We start from the raw sequence: 19,911 nt of genomic DNA, 5'->3' as shown, positions 1-19,911 counted from the left end.
ACACCATACATGGCTATTTCTAGCATTTTTCCCATACAATAATAGGTACAACCAAAAGCTCCCATTTGAAGATTAAAAACTATGATTTCCTTTTACTTTGAGGAAAATATATAGATTTCTTTTAGGAATGCACAACAAGCAAGGCTTGGAAAACTGGTACCAGCACCATGCAGTCAATGGATGAGTGAAAGGAGCAATTCTGGCTTGATTTTAGATATTTTCAGTTGCGTTTTAAAAACTTCATAATTACTGAAAGTACTGGTCACTTACATAATATTATTCTTGTAAAAGCCTGTTTAGAATTCTTCCCAGCCTTGTTAATAATATAATCATTCATATAAAGAAACCAAGGAGGCAAAAAACACCTACAATTAAAGGAAGTTGTTGTTGTGCAAAACAACATTCATTTAATACATACCTTTTTATCCTTTTTAAGGAGTTCATTTAACCTGATTCCTTCTACATAACGTCCTTTTTGAAGGTAGTGCATCACAAGTAGTTCTTTGGAATATGGGAAGGTTTCTTCTTGAAGAAAGTTTACCAAGAATTCCTGACAAAACCAAGACTTACAAAGTTAAACATATAATTATGACAAAATCTAAACCTACACAGTTGGATATCTTTCATATTATTAAAGATTATTTTTTTATTTACTTAGCTACTTATTTGCCTATCCAACCAGGGAAACCGCACAGTCAAACAAGATATGCTCAGCGATTTCTTTTTTTTTTCATTTGTTGTTTCAGTCTAGGAGGCTACACGAATTATTTAATTATTTCATTTTATCTATTTTGTATCTTCTTTGTGTAATTATCATTTTATTTTTCAAGGACTTAATTCAAAATATAACCTCTATAATTAATACCTAGATTATGGGGTTTTGCAAAAATGTGTATGCAGGATAAATCAAAACAAGTAAGTACCTGCCAGGCATTATCAAGCTTGTACATTAACGTGGGAGGAAAAAAGGAGTTGCGTTGACTGAGTTTGATCACAGGTTCAACTGTATTCAATGCTATTGGTGTTTGACAATTCTTTTAAATGGGACTCCCCAGATTTTGAAGTAAGCTACTACAAGTACATTCAGAATTCCTCTATTTCAACTGGCGATGCCTTGTCCCTCTTCTTGCACATCTTTTGTGATTTTAAACATCCTTGCATGGTGATATACTAGTAACATTTGGGCATTCACGTGCATTCACTACTATTTCAAAAGACAGTAATTCATGTAGTTAATGCAAATTTCATCCAACCTCTTCAACAGAGTCCAAGGACAGCTGCAAAAGCTTGCTCATGTTTTTGGCTGTTAAAATAAAAGAGATAAATCAGAGTGAACAAATAAATAATTATTATTATGTGTGATGGCCCCCAAAATTGTTTTAAATAAGCAACTGTGTAAGTGTAGTCTGAAGCTAGTATATTTTTCTTTGCACTTAAGTACTCTATGGATTCTCTCTATAAAAGTTTTTAACAAGGATGTTCTCCAATCCATGTGCAAATTGTCTCATATGATGTGATACACCTTTAAAAGCAGCAGTTTCAGTGGATGTTGATAGAGTAGCACCAATTTGAATAGAGTGACAGATATACATTTAAACTTAATCAAAGCTAACATGACCATTAAGTAGCAGAAAAATAGCACAGAAACTGTGCTTAATTCACTCACTCTGTTGGCAGCCACTGAAAAAATGATACAGCAGTTCTTTGGTTCTGATCTGATTGTGATGATTTTTCTAGAGATTTAGATAAGCCAAGAATCAATGGTCACTTTACTTAATAAATTCTATTGCACAACATTTCAGTAGTGATATCTTTTACCTGAAAATTGAAGGCTTCTGTGACATTACTGAAAAACAAAACAGGAAAATTGATTGATTGATTGGTTCGGTGATTGAAAATATCACCATGTAGTGTTCAAAACAAAAATAACAATCTTTATTTGTGCTCTGGAAACAATTAAGAATTCTTAATTGCTTATCAGAAATGATGATCAAATTTCTCAATTGATCAATCATCCAATATATTCTGACATATCTGATTATAAGTGTTTGAAGTTTTATTTTTCCATTCTCAATGGAGTCTTGGGCTTGTGAATTCTTTCTTACCATTTGTACTGACATTTCAGTATGAGGAGTACCTGTTCCACAGCTTGTGACTCATAATATTTATTATGTTGTGGCACTGTCCATGCCATTGACTGGCTATTTTTTATTTATAATAAAAATATTTTAAGGAAAACGACCAGTTTTTTAAGTTTACAAGACATGTTTCGACAGAATTTCTGTCATCTTCAGTTGAATGATTACAAAGCAAGTTGAATAATAAGTAGACAAAAATGCTAATTAAGACAAATAGTAACAAAAGAACGTGAAAAGGTGTAAATTAAAAGGATAATTTTAGATTTACATGGTGTAGTTGCTGATTGAGGCAAGGTAGTTCTTTTTGAATATGGATAGCCTCCTTTATCTTGAGTTGAAAGCTGGTAGTGGCATGATCTAAAATATAAAAGCAGTCTGTTGAACACAATGAGCGACAACGTTCAGAATTCTGAAGATGTTTGAAAATGTGAGAGGCCTTATCAACGGCTAAGTGCTCATGTACGCGTGTGGAAAAATGTCGGGTGGTTTCGCCGACATAACAGGCATTACAGCCCGCACATGTAAACTTATAAACCACATGTGAACGAAGCCCGCCGGGGATAGGGTCTTTCACACCAAAAAGGTTACCCATCTTAAAGGAAGAAAAAACTAATTTGATGTCTAAATCATTACAATAGCGCTTGATTAAGTGTCAAATCTTCTTCTGAGTGATGACAGAAAAATGGCCTATGTACGGCAGCTTAAAGTAAAACGTGGGCGAGGTGGTAAGGGGGTAGCCACAGGGACAATGATTGCTATGGGTACCAGTGATGTAACGGTTAACCACTTTTTCAATTAAATGGGCAGGGAAAAGGTTCTTTTTGAGAATTTCAGTAAGCTTGGTTATGTCCTCGTGTAACCCCAACCAAGTTTTGTTTATCTTGTAGGCCCTGTCAACAAGAGTCCTAATGAGACCTACTTTGTATGAGTACGAGGTGAAGCTAAAATAGTTAGTTAATAACCCAGTAAAGGTTTTGTTATGGTAAACCCTAGTTAGGAAAGAATTAGTGTCACTATTATCAATAAGAATATCTAGAAAGGGTAATTTGCGATTAAGTTCTTTTTCCATGGTAAACCTTATGTTGGGGTGCCTCGAGTTAATGTAGTCAAAAAATATAACAGCATCGTGCTCCGAGTGAAATAAACAAAAAGTGTCGTCAACATACCTACGATAAAATAAAATTTTAGAGCATTGAAAATTTTCCAACCATAGTTTTTCATGATGTCCCATAAAAAGATTGGCTAATAAGGGAGCAAGGGGAGACCCCATGGCCACACCGTCAATTTGGTCATAGAAAGAACCGTTAAATAAGAAATGGGTCTGGGCAGTGGCTACAGTGAAAAGGCTTCTAAGTTCAGGTTTACTTAACTTAAGGTCAGGATTGCCCTCGGAAATGTAATTGACTGCCAGGTCAATACATTCCTCAAGAGGTATGTTAGTAAAGAGACTTTCCACATTGAAGGAAACCATAAATTTACCAAACATAGATAAAGATTGAATGTCCTGTACAAAAGTAAAAGTGTCTGTAGCACAGTGTTCAGTTGGGATGTGCGGCGCCAAAAGATTGCCTAGATATTTCGCCAGGTTATAATTGTAGGTTCCAATAGAAGACACGATGGGGCAAAATGGCGGAGTTGAGTTAGGTCCAAAATCCTTGTGCATTTTGGGGAGGCCATAAATTCTTGCTGGTTGAGAGCCTTTGGGATAGATGTTTTCGTACACTTCGTTGGCAAGGTGACCATCTTTCTTCAACTTTCGGAGAAGTCGCTGCAGTCTACCTTCTCGCAGTAAAGTTGGATCTTCCTTGATGGGCCGGAATTTGTAAGTGTCATTGATGATTTTAAAGATACCTTGGTCATAATCTGTTCAGTCCAAGACGACCACACCATTCCCTTTGTCTGGTTTTAAAATGACAATGTTTTTGTTCTTCTTTAGCTCCTTAAGAACTCTGAGTTTCTTGAGGTCAGCAGTCGTTGGATGGTATGAAGAGACATAAGAATGGGCTAAATGAGAAAGGTCTGCAACAAGTTTTCTTGCTTGCTTGGTGTCCCTCAAGTTCTTTGCCATGGTGTGATTGATAAGCTCAAAGCATGTGAAGACATCTGACTCATTTATTTTTGGTGGATGGATGGAATGTGTTAATCCAAATTTGAGAATGTCGAGTTGTTCTGACGTGAGACTATGAGAGGAAATGTTAGTGACAGTCTGATTGGAGCTAAAAGGAACAGACGTGTTACATTTCGTTTTCCTTAAAATCTTTACATGTCTGCTGTTATCTAGACCTTTTGGAAACATCATTAACGACATAGCAGAAAAGTATGATCACATCAACATTGCTGATCTACGAAAATTTGAGAAGATCTCGATCAAGTCTTGCAAAGCCGAGTTGGATTTAAACTTCCTATGCAACTGTCTGTCCTTCAATGTTTTTCCCAAGTTTCTCAGCTTCAATCTTCCTAACACCAATCAACACGACACTATTACCATCCGAAAACACCTTTTGAGAAGTGCCATCGCTAAACGTTCAAGGGAACATCGGAAATGGATCCACACAAGAGACCAGCTAAGTAATCGTGTTCAAAGTATCCTGAACAGTGTAGATTTCTACATTCTCAAACGCACATTACATCACCAAGTTATGAAAGCAACCGCTCAATTTATCAAGACACACCAGAAACTCAAAAATCTCACATGTAACACGTCTTACTGAGAGAAGGTAGACTGCTGCGACTTCTCCGAAAGTTGAAGAAAGATGGTCACCTTGCCAACGAAGTGTACGAAAACATCTATCCCAAAGGCTATCAACCAGCAAGAATTTATGGCCTCCCCAAAATGCACAAGGATTTTGGACCTAACTCAACTCCGCCATTTTGCCCCATTGTGTCTTCTATTGGAACCTACAATTACAACCTGGCCAAATATCTAGGCAATCTTTTGGCGCCGCACATCCCAACTGAACACTGTGCTACAGACACTTTTACTTTTGTACAGGACATTCAATCTTTATCTATGTTTGGTAAATTTATGGTTTCCTTCAATGTGGAAAGTCTCTTCACTAACATACCTCTTGAGGAATGTATTGACCTGGCGGTCAGTTACATTTCCGAGGGCAATCCTGACCTTAAGTTAAGTAAACCTGAACTTAGAAGCCTTTTCACTGTAGCCACTGCCCAGACCCATTTCTTATTTAACAGTTCTTTCTATGACCAAATTGACGGTGTGGCCATGGGGTCTCCCCTTGCTCCCTTATTAGCCAATCTTTTTATGGGACATCATGAAAAACTATGGTTGGAAAATTTTCAATGCTCTAAAATTTTATTTTATCGTAGGTATGTTGACGACACTTTTTGTTTATTTCACTCGGAGCACGATGCTGTTATATTTTTTGACTACATTAACTCAAGGCACCCCAACATAAGGTTTACCATGGAAAAAGAACTTAATCGCAAATTACCCTTTCTAGATGTTCTTATTGATAATAGTGACACTAATTCTTTCCTAACTAGGGTTTACCATAACAAAACCTTTACTGGGTTATTAACTAATTATTTTAGCTTCACCTCGTACTCATACAAAATAGGTCTCATTAGGACTCTTGTTGACAGGGCCTACAAGATAAACAAAACTTGGTTGGGGTTACACGAGGACATAACCAAGCTTACTGAAATTCTCAAAAAGAACCTTTTCCCTGCCCATTTAATTGAAAAAGTGGTTAACCGTTACATCACTGGTACCCATAGCAATCATTGTCCCTGTGGCTACCCCCTTACCACCTCGCCCACGTTTTACTTTAAGCTGCCGTACATAGGCCATTTTTCTGTCATCACTCAGAAGAAGATTTGACACTTAATCAAGCACTATTGTAATGATTTAGACATCAAATTAGTTTTTTCTTCCTTTAAGATGGGTAACCTTTTTGGTGTGAAAGACCCTATCCCCGGCGGGCTTCGTTCACATGTGGTTTATAAGTTTACATGTGCGGGCTGTAATGCCTGTTATGTCGGTGAAACCACCCGACATTTTTCCACACGCGTATGTGAGCACTTAGCCGTTGATAAGGCCTCTCACATTTTCAAACATCTTCAGAATTCTGAACGTTGTCGCTCATTGTGTTCAACAGACTGCTTTTATATTTTAGATCATGCCACTACCAGCTTTCAACTCAAGATAAAGGAGGCTATCCATATTCAAAAAGAACTACCTTGTCTCAATCAGCAACTACACCATGTAAATCTAAAATTATCCTTTTAATTTACACCTTTTCACGTTCTTTTGTTACTATTTGTCTTAATTAGCATTTTTGTCTACTCATTATTCAACTTGCTTTGTAATCATTCAACTAAAGATGACAGAAGTTCTGTCAAAACATGTCTTGTAAACTTAAAAAATTGGTCGTTTTCCTTAAAATCTTTACCTGTCTGCTGTTATCCAGACCTTATAATAAATATAATAATAATAGTGATAATAATAATAATAATAATAATAACAATAATAATAATAATAATAATAGATTTACATAGTGCTAAAATCATAAAATATTCTAAAGCGCTTTACAATGTAAGATAAAATTACATATTTAGATGGAGGCTGTTAAAAGTGGAAGCCATTAGGTAATCCAGGAAATATGTGTAAACTGATATCTTACCCGCTGGCCAACAATACAGTGATAAACAACTTAACATCACTGAAGCTCTGCACAGTGGGACACATGACCTTCATCAAGTACAAAGCTTTCTGTGTTTCACCTAGAAAACAATTATTAATACTTTGGAGAATTGAATATAAGGTAATTTCTATAACGTACAAGTACTTAAATTGATTAACTTCAAGATGCAAGTACCTTGGGCAAGCAACGTCTTGATGACAAAACTTCTCTGCCAAGGGCCAAGTTCAGTTTTTACAACAGGATCCACTAAATATGTCAATGCAGCCTATGAAACAACACTATTTTTCATTTACCAAGGTCACAAATGTACCATTCAAGTACAGCACGGCTTGATGTGATATTTCATCTGTTACAATTTATTTTATGGAAACTGCCATCAGCTTATTCTACAATTTACATGGGAAATAGCATACAGTTGTACATAGCCTCATAAAAAATCCAAAATTATACACGTAAGATTTTACTCTAGAGCAGGACAAAAACCTAACGAAAAGGCATTGAATAAATGAGAAAAATGTATTTGCCATAATTTAGCCAAAAAACATTTGTGTTCTTCTTACAATAAACCAGGATAAGGCTCAGCTCTACCTCAAAATGCTGGTGGTCAAGCATCCAGAATCCTTGAATGAGTTTGATTAAGTCCTCTGATATGCTGAATGCCTTAGCAAATTTTGTTGCCACCTAAGCACACATAAAGAAACAAAATGCTAGCTTTGAAGAAAATTAAATGTGCCAGTGCCCAAATCATCTTATTGATGTTTTAACATAACTTAAGGTGATTCCTTAGTATTGCATTGCGCATCCCTACTGTGAACACTTTTCGCGTCATTAGCATGTGCACATGAGCACATGCACGTACAAAACGTAAGAGATTTCCCTCAAACTAAGCTCCATAGCGAAATAAATGCTCCTTTCTCTTAAATGCGCTTGGTGACCCCTACTTTTTATTTCATAATTTCAATGAGAAAAAATATCCCCAATAACTGAGAAAAAAATTAGCAGAAATCTATGGCCACTTTTTTGGCAAATCAAATCAAATAAATACTACAGAGGGAGACATAACGGGCCCAACAGCGCATGTCCAAATTATGTGTTCTTTAAAGGATTAAAAAATGCAGGGTATTTGAAGACATTTTTTCCGGGACGTAGAATAAACAATCAAAGAAAGTCAAACTCTGTGTGATGTAACACGCTGCATTGAAAAATAATCGAGCTTATTTGTTGCGCACGGAGATTACCAAAAGTCACCTAAATAAAAGTATTTGTCAGCATTGTGGTGTGAAAACAAGCACAGTAACCCCCTCTTTTTACTACGTTTTTAATATCTCCTTGTCCTGTAACAACAGCATACCAAGTTTCATCGGAAATCTATGGCAGGTTCTTTTACTACGGAATCACCTTAATTAAGAGAAACACAACCCTGTTATTGGATGAGGATGATTTAAATGTTTTTGGATAGATTTTCAGATTTTTATTGTTTTGCACTATTTACAAAAATTATAACTTTAACAGTATTTACAGAAATTACATTAATTAAAAAGAGAAAAGAAATATAACAGTAAATAACCAAGAAATATAACAGTAAATTCTGGATAATAAACCCAAATCAAAATTTTTCTGGTGCAAATAACTATTATTATATTTTAAATGATCCTGTGAGTCCTGCAGTAATAAGTAACATGAGTGCCTGTCTAAACATCCAATGTCATTCCATTATGTTCCATAACAAAAAAAAGCCAGCACAAAGTTCTTTTGGGCAACTAAAAAATCCTATTGCTATAAGTTCCAGGGCTGCATTCATTCTAGATGTGGAATAACTTTCATTTCTTGTTCTTAAAGTTAACCAGTTAATGTCAAATTTTCAAAACTCTCAAAGACAGACACAAAAATACCTCATTTGTTTGAAGTTCAGTGTCCAGAAGGCACAAATCAAGCAACAAATAGAATACCTGTGTCATCTTTGTCAAGGGAACATTCTACAGTGCTATATATTGTGTGCACATGGACAGACTCATCATAAAGGGGGAATTTGATTAATGCAGACAGGTTTCTGTAAGGTTGCATCTGTGTTTGGTAGGGCTTACTCAACCAGTCCATTAAAACATTTTGAATTCCAACCACATCTTTTATATTCTGGGCCAGATTTAAGGCCTACATACAAACATGTACCTTGGGTGAGTCCAACACTGATAACAATCTGATAACTGATCTCTCAATAGATTTCCTTAGCTTGTTTGGCAAAGGATACAACACAATGCTTCCACGTATGATGAACATTTTCCAATAAATACAGACTGCACATACCCTGAAAAAAAGGTCTAAATAATTAATATCTGTCAGATGTTCCTTCCCTAAAGCAACAATTTTAAATACAATTTATTGTAATGAAATACATATAGTGATGGAACGAGCTAAGGTGCACGTGTTAAGATATATAACGGTTGTATTTGAACGTATGCTCACACAAGTTCTAGGACTAAGAGACAGTTACATGGCGAGAACTGAATGCACAATGTACTTGTAATACAGGTATATAAGAGACACATTATGTAGCGGCCTGTGTGCGTGAGTCGACTTGCTGTGTACAAGTAAGCTGAACGTTAAGAGTCAAGTAATTAAAACGTTGGCTGTTGGACTCTGAGTGGAACTTGTTGTTGTTTGCGCGCGTTACAATATCATAAGCATTAATTATAGCATTCATTGGGTTTCTCATATTTTTCTCAGCTTCCATCACTACCATAAACTTCTGAAAGTAACAACCAACCAAAATTAGCGACCCCCAAAAGTGACGTCAATAAATTTTGGCCGCTAGTAAATCCCGAAGGTAGTGATCCCCCAAAACGTAGTGACTCCCCTCCCCCAAAAGTAGTGAGCCCACTCCCAACCAAACCCCAAAATAGCAACACCAAGGTTCAAAAGTATATTTATTTTTCCAATCAATAGTCAAGTGAAAGTGACGTATGGTACTATAGTTTATAATTAAGGCAAGCTACAAGGGAAGGTATTGCTAATGCCACAAAGCGCCAAAGCGGCAAAGTGGCATGAGTTTTTTAAACCAATCCCTCGGCATAGGAATGCAAAACCAAAGTAAATGGTAAATACACGTACCTTGACACTTACATAAAAGTGCTCATTGGCCGTGTCTTTATTACAAAAGGTATCCCAGTACTTAATGACTGAAACTTAGTTTCATTTTAATTCCTAAGGTTGTATTTCAGAAGTCTTGTGGGCCATTTGGAAAGGGTAACTTGCTTCCAGAATATGTTACGTAATTAAACAAGGCATGCAATGTCAAGGTGGAAGAATCTTGTGTGGCCTTTGGAATTCTGCCCCCAAAACTTTCCTTGTTTCACTTTCATCATAGACATCTCTGAACAATGATTAACAGGGACTGTTATAATCACTTTATGATCATAAATTTTTGTTCCCTATGTTTAAAAAGGTATGGAGACAAGTGTCAAGTTCAAAAGAATTCAAAGTAGCCAACAAAGCATTTGCCAACAGCTTGTGTATATACAAGTGATACAGAGGTTCAATTTTACCCTTATTACCAAATTGTATTAAGGGTAATATTGCACAACAACATACAAATTTATGCATAGTTAGTAACAAGACAGTTTACAGAAACATGGAACAAATATTGTCATTTTCACTACTGATAAAGCACTTTTTGACTTGCACACGATTTAAACAGTCACAAACATGAAAACTGTACAAACAAGTGACCCAATGCATTGAGTACTGGCAACATACATGTAGATGGCCTGCAACTGGACTTTGCTGCAATTAGACTTTTAAATTGAATTCCCTTAGGGAATTAAATTCTTGCAGTGTGGTGATGCTGCAATTTTCTTGCAATAGAATGTACATGTCATTTAGTTTAAAATCATCATTATACCAATGATTTCATTAGCGGACATATTTTCTTTTATTTAGACTATTGTCAAGTTAAATTCTTAGAACATACATGTAGAGTGCTGGGTGGGTACTGTTCACTACCTCCCTTAGCAATCCACTGGTTTACTGCTTGCTGACCAAACTGACTAATAAGTTTGTCTACCATCAAGCCAATGGAGCCTGGATCACTAAAGAAAAAACACAGCTAATCAGATAGACTCAAGCACTGAATAGTTTTTAAATACAGTTTATGTACAGCACTCCTGTAGTGTAATCCACATGCCAGAAACAGACATAGCAGTCACAATAATGTACTAAATGGGTTAACAATAAAGATTGCTTACACTGAACAGTATTGCACTGTTGGCAGTCAGAGAAGTGGACAGGGTTCACCAAGCTAATCTTAGTTTTTTTTTAAGTCATACATTGTGGGCTAGAAGCTTGGGACAACGATGCTTAGTTAATCACAATGTACATAAAACAGTCAAGGCAAGTATATTTCCCATTCTTGATAACTAGATGACAAGGAAAGTTAAAATGAAAACCACAAAAATATCAACTCTTCCATAATTCACTGTACAGAGGGATCCAAAAGATTACTGATACATGTACATACTTTCTGCAGAGATTTTCCAAGTCCTTGCGTCTACTTTCACAAGCATTACTGAGAGTCAAAGCTGGGTAACAATGTCCTCTGAAAGAAGGTACATCATCAGTTTTTTCAAAAGATGTTTATCCACAGTTTTCCTCTAGCACTAAATAATTATTTCTTCACTGAGGTATAAAGAGGCTACATACATTGGACACTAGCTGTACAGACACTGGCTCATGTGGTTGTTGAATAAAATAATCAACAACTGTTTTTGCAAGTGTATGCGGCAGTCGAAAATACCAATGCTTTGATGCAGTGGTAATGGCTGTAATATTTATGCCACTGTGGATATATTTAAATCTATGCATGCCTTGCCAATCTTTAGTGTCCAGCCATTAAGAGTGATTTTCTGAGAGTGTCGAGAATCAGAAGACAGTCACGAAAAATCGATTTTTCTTTTATTTCGCCAAAACATACCTTTGGGTGAAGTTATTCAAGGAAAAATAGTTTAAAGTTCCAATGATTTATTTTACGGTCAAAATTTAAGAAAGTTCGAACTTTGCATATAATGGCGGTTTTCGCGGCTTAAAATGTTCAGAATTTCACGCTTCTTTACGAAAACAGCGAGGGGCGTAAAACCAATCCTACAAAAACAAAACTTGGCATAAATATTATTTCATTCTTCTACTTTACAATCGTGTAATAAGTTTCTTGAAGTTTTGTTTGTAGCTTTTTAACGAAGGGTATTTGTACAGACGCCATTTGTGTCTCTTGGCAAGGAACAAATAAAGGCCAACTTTGACTAGTATAAATGGCCTCTGGTATATATCATTTGGTCAAAATATCTACATTTTAGGAAACCTTGGTTATTGTTTTTTTCACCCGAAAAGTTATAGCTCTGGGAATTAAAATGTCCTCCGTCAGTAAAATAAATTGTTACGGCATGTAAGCGAGTTCAATTTTATGCAAATCACAAGGTTATTCTTTGGAAGTCAACGGTTTAAAACAGGAAACAACAATTCACTGTTACTTACGTTCCTTCTACTGCTATAGAAACGATTTTGACTTCCCAGTGTCCTTGTGAGCTGTTGTGTAAAATATTTCCAGTAAAACAGCGAGCGTAAATGGCCATAAAATTCGACAAGGTCGACAATGTTTATATTTGAGATGAGACACTGAGTGGCACACACAGTCTTGGCTGTTTTCATCGTCTTGCTCAGTCGAGAGTCCTTTAAAAATATGATAGAATATACGTTTCAAACCGTAGTAAATTAGTTTCCCATATCCACATGCCTCATGTCGACTCATGAGTAAATAAATCAGTCCCCGTACACTGAACTAACACCTCGAATACCCTCTGAGGTCAGGAGGTCAGGAGGCCACCTGATCTGTCGTTATGTTACTTTTCCCCGGTTTCACATTACACGCGCAACGCCGTGTTTAAGAACATTCGCCTGAAAATTTTCGGGGGATAGATTTTTTCTTAAATTTTACAGCAGTCAGATAATACGTTACTTGTGTCAGAAATGCAAAAAAAAAAAATGCGGGTCACCGAGTTCATTTCAGGGATAAAACGTGTAGAAAACGACCTGATTTTGAAAATTCAGCATGATCTACAGGGGTTTATAGTTAAAAATATCGAATATGAGTCAAAGGAGGCAAATGATCTTATTGGATAGTACCACCGCCCTTAGTTTTTAAAGCAGCGACTATCCGGGTCAGATCTCCAGACATAGTCAGTTACACGGACTATAAGTGGAGTTAAATAACGCCCTTGGCAGGGAATGCGTGATTTAGAGGCACGAAAGGAACGAGCTGAAAACGTGAATCTCACGCGAAAAAAATAAGCTTTGCTCTCGCTGTTCATATATCACCAGCCTTTGCTTACTAAAATGGCACAGCCTGTGTTTCTGTGTTTTAGTCATTTCAGTCACTTATGACGCTCAATTTTGCTGTTATGATTAGGTTTTAGAAGTAGCGCTAATCCACCCCACCCCACTCCCAAGAAAAGTAATTTCAAAAGTCATGATGGCTAATACTCCCGAAAGTAGAATGCAATCTGCATTTGTATTGAGAGGCACTAGCCTGCGAGCAGGCATATATTGGAGAAGAGAAATTAGGAAAGGAAAAAGGGAATTAGAGGTGCCACCCAAGCCTGTTCACCGTAAAAGAATCTACCTGGACATACTTAAAAAAGGCCATATTAGGATTAAAACAGATGAACTCTGTGCTGCTGTAACTGAGGATCATGTATTAAATGTTTGTTTAATTTTTCACACAAGATGTCATGCTGCTCTTGACAGATATCGCAATAACTTTATAAGGAAGTGAACATATTTGATTTGTATTAACAAGCGCATCTTAAAACTATTAAGAGTACAACGTCAACAAGTAAATAATAAATGTCTGACACTTTTGACGCCTTCAACGACACAGGCAAATATTGAACTTCCTTAAGATATGTGATCGTAAAGTTTTACAGCAATCAAATGAGAAGGAATGTCTTCAAATATGGCCGGGATAGGAAATTGAACGGTAAATTTGGTTAGAAAATCTTAAGCCTATACAACAGAAATTTCAGATTAGAAAAATAAAAGAATGAAACAAATGTAACTAAGCCTTTATTTACATAGAGTAAGTTTGTCACTTTTGCTAAGCGACATGAAGCGTTACTGAAAGTAGGCAGCTTGCGTTACTTGAATAAATAATATGCAGAATTTAAAACATTTTTATCTCCGGCGGTCCAACTTTTCCTGCAAATAAACGGTTTCTTATTTTTGAGTATTTATCTTTGCGCACGTTTAGATGTGTGCCAAATGTTACTAAGCGCAAAACTATGAATCACGTCGACATCAAAGAGATCAATCCAGTGTTGAAATTATGTCAGGGTATCCTGCATCTATGAACGATATCTTGGAAGCTAACAATTATGTCAAAATGTTGCTTTTTCAATTTTCTTTTTAAATTGAAATGTCTTTAAAGAGATTTTGAATACCGTAATTCAACTAAATGCCGTGATGTTCAATACGGCGTTATGTGTGTAATGTGAAACCGGGGGAAAGTAACATAACGACATATCAGGTGACCTCCTGACCTCAGAAGTCATTCGAGGTGTTTATTCAGTGTACGGGGACTGATTTACTTACTCATGAGCCGACATGAGGCATATGGATATGAGAAACTAATTTACTACGGTTTGAAACGTATATTCTATCATATTTTTTAAGGACTCTCGACTGAGCAAGACGATGAAAACAGCCAAGACTGTGTGTGCCACTCAGTGTCTCATCTCCAATATAAACATTGTCGACCTTGTCGAATTTTATGGCCGTTTATGCTCGCTGTTTTACTGGAAATATTTCACACAACAGCTCACAAGGACACTGGGAAGTTAAAATCGTTTCTATAGCAGTAGAAGGAACGTAAGTAACGGTGAATTGTTGTTTCCTGTTTTAAACCGTTGACTTCCAAAGAATAACCTTGTGATTTGCATAAAATTGAACTCGCTTACATGCTGTAACATTTTATTTTACTGACGGAGAACATTTTAATTCCCAGAGCTATAACTTTTTGGGTGAAAAAAACAATAACCAAGGTTTCCTAAAATGTAGATATTTTGACCAAATGATATATACCAGAGGCCATTTATACTAGTCAAAGTTGGCCTTTATTTGTTCCTTGCCAAGAGACACAAATGGCGTCTGTACAAATACCCTTCATTAAAAAGCTACAAACAAAACTTCAAGAAACTTATTACACGATTTTAAAGTAGAAGAATGAAGTAATATTTATGCCAAGTTTTGTTTTCATAGGATTGTTTTTACGCCCCCGCTGTTTTCGTAAAGAAGCATGAAATCCTGAACATTTTAAGCCGTGAAAACCGCCATTATATGCAAAGTTCGAACTTTCTTAAATTTTGGCTGTAAAATAAATCGTTGGAACTTTAAACTATTTTTCCTTGAATAAGTTCACCCAAAGGTATGTTTTGGGGGAAAAAAAAGAAAAATCGATTTTTCGTGACTGTCTTCCAATTCTCAACACTCTCAGAAAATCACTCTTGAGCTACACAACAATGAAAAATAATTCCTATGCACTCAAAACTGTATTGGGCAAATGACTAAAGTTTACTAACTTGTTGAAGACTTTTCAAGTTGCTCTCAGTTTAATATTTTGGTTCAGTCTGTAGCTAGTCAAGTACAGTGTATATATTTCCACTATGGCATTGTCAAATACTAACTGCTCTGTCTTCAGTAAGACAAATATGCTTTTTACACCATGACATAAAATTAAACAGTACTTTAATTTTTAAAACAGTGGAATTCTGACTTCTTGAACCCTCGATTTCTCACATGCAGCTCCATAACTCAGACAAAACAAAAGTCATTTCCCTTTTTGATATCTTGCACTGCAATCATTAGTGAAATCTTGATTTTCTGAATCAATTTTTGCCTCCCTAGGAAGTTCGAGAAATTGGGATTCCACTCTAGTACAAACTGATCACACCTTTTAGCTGCTGCCATTGAGCCCTCTAAAAAAAGAAAGAAAGAAAAACAAACCTTCAGTTTATTCATAAATTCATTGCCAAAATTGGAAGAAAATAGCTGGGGAGTGAGACTTTTGTCAGGTCATAGGAAACTGTGCATAATAGAGGTGTCCGTATTAGAGAGAGGTAGGGAGAGGTTCAACTGTATCTGTGAACATCTTTACCTGACTGTTCAGGCAACAATCCTTGTCCAATTAGCCACAGAACAACTCTTAGATACTGAAACAAAACCAAATATTTTATTTATCAAGTGCAAATACCTTACAGAATGCAAGCTGGTAAATGAATGGATGGGTAGAATGATCATTAGGGGTGGATGGAGGATGGACAGACAGATGAATAGGTGGATTACGTATAAGGAAGTCCTTGATGGATGGAACAGAAAAACAGTGAAATGACCAAGAGTTTTAAGTCCCAGTTACTGTATAGCTACCTACCAATGAGAGAATGCTAACAACATTGTATCTTGCTTCCAAGTCCTTTAAACCTGATATTACAACAGAAATTCAATTTAATTACTTGGGTTTCTGTAGGAAAGCCCGAGTCAAAAAATGCATGCCGTTCATGGTCGTCATCATATTTGGTCACCAAATGGGGGGTCATGGTCCCAGGTGTTCCTAGTGTAGTGCGAGGAAACTGGGGATGAGAATGCGACAACTTTTGCTCCTCGTGAAAAACAATGTGATATACAGAATGTTGTGTTTTATGAAGAAAGTTTGGGAAAGACTCTAAGAAGATGATGATCATTTTCGGAATGGGTTGGCCCAAGAATTATACTGGTTGAAAGTCTGCCGGATAGGCAAAGTTCATGCTCATTCTCACGCAGATAACAAAGGACAGCCATTCATGAGTTCAAACTATGAAAACACAGACAAAAAACAAATCATGATGCTGAGACGAACAATGCGGATATTGAACAATCAAAGAATCGCCGTAAGCAGAACTTGAAAGATGAGGCTAACAATATGCCTTTGGATAAAGAGGATACTCAATGAAGCAACTTGAATAGTAAATATCTAAGTGTAACTCTTTGTGTTAAAAAGCATCCTCATTCTTCTATTTGTTTTTACCCGTCAACCGGGACATGTTTTCAAAAAGCTAGATACCTGGCAGTCTGAAATTATCATAGAAATTTCCAGGGAATAATTCATTCAATTCTTAGAATACAGTAGATTAGTAGATCTGCCGTCACTCAGTGGGTCTTGGTATCAAGATTGTCATGCAACCTGTAGCGGAGTTTCATCAAATTATGGTCTGTTATGTGCTTCCATGCCGAGGCAGTGTGAATTCAATGCAGTTCGGAAATCCATTGGTATTCATACACAGAGAGCAGGTTCAAATGGACATATCGGTCGGTCACGCCTGTGACTCACACAAAGTTCGTTGGACCACCTGCAAACTCAAATCATTGAATAAAATCGCTTGGTGTTTATAACCAAAGATCAAAATACTCAAATACTCTTGGGAGGTTTCAAATAATAACAATAATATTTGTGGAAAAATAAATATATTTGAGATAAAATAATTATTTATCGTAAGATTACCCTGTTGAGTGGTTGGTGCTGACTGGGTTATCAGAGCTTGGAATATAGTTGTTAAATGAGTCAGTTGCACTTTCTGATTGTCTAACAATAATAGCATCTGCTCATCAGGAGTGCCACCTCCGCCATCAAACAGTGGAACACCTTCAACAGCAAATCATCATCATTATCATAATTCTGTGTTATTACTTGTCATTGAAAAATATAATATAGAATGATTACTTACAACATCATCCTACAGCAATGTTATATTGTTATTATAGACTTACACTGTACAAAAAAGTACCGTCTAGTAACCAAAACAGTCCTTGAACAAGGCTACCACAATAATAGCTCAAATAATAGCTTATCAAGGTTACATGACTGTATTTGATGTTCTCCTTTCTGTCCAGACCTAATATTTCTAACTGCCACTGGTGACATGTCCAGTGAAGGTATAACTTTTTGGAAAATGTGCAGTGAAGTCCTTTTTCATCCTTTTGAATGAATCAACAAGCAAGGAATTATGATGATCAAGGATAAAATGCTTACACAGTTGATCAAGTTGGTCTTTAATATCCACAACGCGATCCCAAGCCCAATCAAGAATCAACTTCAAACTGCAGCCAGCATGAGTCACATCTAGAGGAGGAATTCAACATTAGGCTCCAACTTTAATTTTGTACCAATCAAAAGTTTATTTACCATTAGTTACATGATGTAACGTTTTGATAACATTGCTTGAATCAAAGACTTAACTTGGAATTGAGTGCCTGGAACTTCAAGGAATTTGTAATGTGTTGACCAATCCCTATATCCATAGTTGGAAAATACCCACAACTAAGCCAAAAGAACCCACTAATACCTTCTCAAGACACCAACTACACAACTGGATCACTTAAGTTAGAAACTACAAAGGGAGAGTGGTTGAGGACCGGAGAGACCAAAGCAGCTAACTGCTTATATTAATTTAGCAAGTGCCTTGTTTTAGATATCTCCATCTAAAAAGGGTTTTAGGTTCCAAATGGTACAAGACTGTGCACAACAAGAGGTTCATAGCAATCTTTACTTCCTGCTCCCAGTTTGTTCAAATTGTGTCATCATTGTATATTAGTCCAGGGGTTTCATTAATGGCCGGTCACCGGGCAAATTGAGCAGCTGTGAGGACAGTTTTGCCCACCTGGTTTGCCCATCTAGAGGAAATTTTTTCTTATATTAGAAGTTAAGTTCAAATAACTTTGCCCACCTGTGAAAATCAGTTACCCTCCTGCTGAAGATTTTAATGAAACCCATGTTAGTCTCAGGCTACCCCTCTCCTATCTTCATCTCAAGAAATAAACTAAAATTGTAACCCAACTTACTTCCAGTTCCCAGTTTTTTAATGCATAATGTGATGAAAGTCACCAAGCCATGCTCCAAGGCAATGGAAAGTAGAGCCTCATAGTGAAACTACAAGAAAATGAACCAGGAAAATGTGAATATTTTCTGGATACAAATATGACTGTGTGTATATCTCATTAACATAACTAGATAGGCAACCATTGTTAATTATGCAACTAAAATACCTTAATTTGTTCCTATCATATTTGTGAGCACATATCCATTGTTATATTCCTTTTTATTTATTCTTTTTACATTTTTTGTATCATTTAGCTGCCACATCAATAACTTATTGGTCTTTCCATTGTACATTATAATCTTATAAATTACCATATTCAAATTTAACTTATCATAAGCAACTGATGATGGATGGATGGAGGCAACTCCAATACGTTTTACCACTAAAGGACTGTCATGTGGTTTCTTACTACAACACAAAAATATTCATGAGAAATAAACTTTTAACATGAAGTAAATACATGTTAAGTGAAGCAAGGCCAATATGGCATGTTTGAAACAAATTATTTAAAACAGCTGGTTTGAATGCTGCATTCAGAGTTTATAAAAATTTGACGACATTAATCTTGTACATGTACATGTATTGCCAGACCCAAAATGTAAAGATTTCTATGTGCTAGTTTATTGTTTTATAAGTTTTTGTATGGAAGACAAACAGTATCAAGACAAAAACACTCAATAGCAAGATGGAACATTCAGTAACACAACCACAACATGACAGGTTAAAGCAAGAAGTGATTTGTCCCCTTGAATAAGTTGGATGGATCTTTGAATGACACCTACCACAAAATGAATCAAAGATACAAGCTTTTTAATGTGGCTATCTCTATCAAATGCCTAGAGATGTGGTGCAATTATAAATGTGCAAGAAATGAAGTAACACTGGATCTAAGGAAACCATTTAGTTAACATATTTCTCAGACATTTTTCATGAAATTAAAACCACAACCCCATCTTGGAATCCTCTTAAAGGAGCAAATAACCCCAAGGTGTGCAAAAACATCAGCCCTCTGAAAATACATGACAACACTCTAGCATTTACTGACGGACAAAAAGCAGAACTGATGAACTCTTACTTCACAACGATTGTCTAAAGCTATCTAATTCTTTACCTGGCCCCCAAAAAAATTTGATTAGAAAACACCAGGAATATTGC

At 36.2% G+C, this 19,911-nt stretch overlaps 1 protein-coding gene across 6 annotated transcripts in view; it reads right to left on the bottom strand.

Annotated features, from left to right (window-relative positions):
* The window catches only part of LOC145482567 (protein ELYS-like), a 67,939-nt gene that overhangs the window by 19,829 nt on the left and 28,199 nt on the right, over positions 1–19,911 (bottom strand). For all 6 annotated transcript variants that reach the window (XM_081461156.1, XM_081461159.1, XM_081461161.1 and 3 more), the window contains 17 exons: positions 18,719–18,806; positions 17,910–17,999; positions 17,382–17,522; positions 16,275–16,324; positions 16,002–16,056; positions 15,798–15,822; positions 11,319–11,396; positions 10,773–10,890; positions 9,054–9,110; positions 8,698–8,754; positions 7,394–7,486; positions 6,980–7,070; positions 6,785–6,884; positions 1,819–1,846; positions 1,667–1,733; positions 1,254–1,303; positions 419–550 (listed from right to left, as the gene is read on the bottom strand). In XM_081461156.1, the coding sequence (XP_081317282.1) occupies positions 419–550; positions 1,254–1,303; positions 1,667–1,733; positions 1,819–1,846; positions 6,785–6,884; positions 6,980–7,070; positions 7,394–7,486; positions 8,698–8,754; positions 9,054–9,110; positions 10,773–10,890; positions 11,319–11,396; positions 15,798–15,822; positions 16,002–16,056; positions 16,275–16,324; positions 17,382–17,522; positions 17,910–17,999; positions 18,719–18,806 (1,320 nt within the window). The remainder of the gene's footprint in view (positions 1–418; positions 551–1,253; positions 1,304–1,666; positions 1,734–1,818; positions 1,847–6,784; positions 6,885–6,979; positions 7,071–7,393; positions 7,487–8,697; positions 8,755–9,053; positions 9,111–10,772; positions 10,891–11,318; positions 11,397–15,797; positions 15,823–16,001; positions 16,057–16,274; positions 16,325–17,381; positions 17,523–17,909; positions 18,000–18,718; positions 18,807–19,911) is intronic.

Source organism: Orbicella franksi, chromosome 3 (assembly GCF_964199315.1).
Source record: "Orbicella franksi chromosome 3, jaOrbFran1.1, whole genome shotgun sequence".
Taxonomy (NCBI): Eukaryota; Metazoa; Cnidaria; class Anthozoa; order Scleractinia; family Merulinidae; genus Orbicella; species Orbicella franksi.
This window is presented reverse-complemented; position numbering and strand designations above follow the sequence as displayed.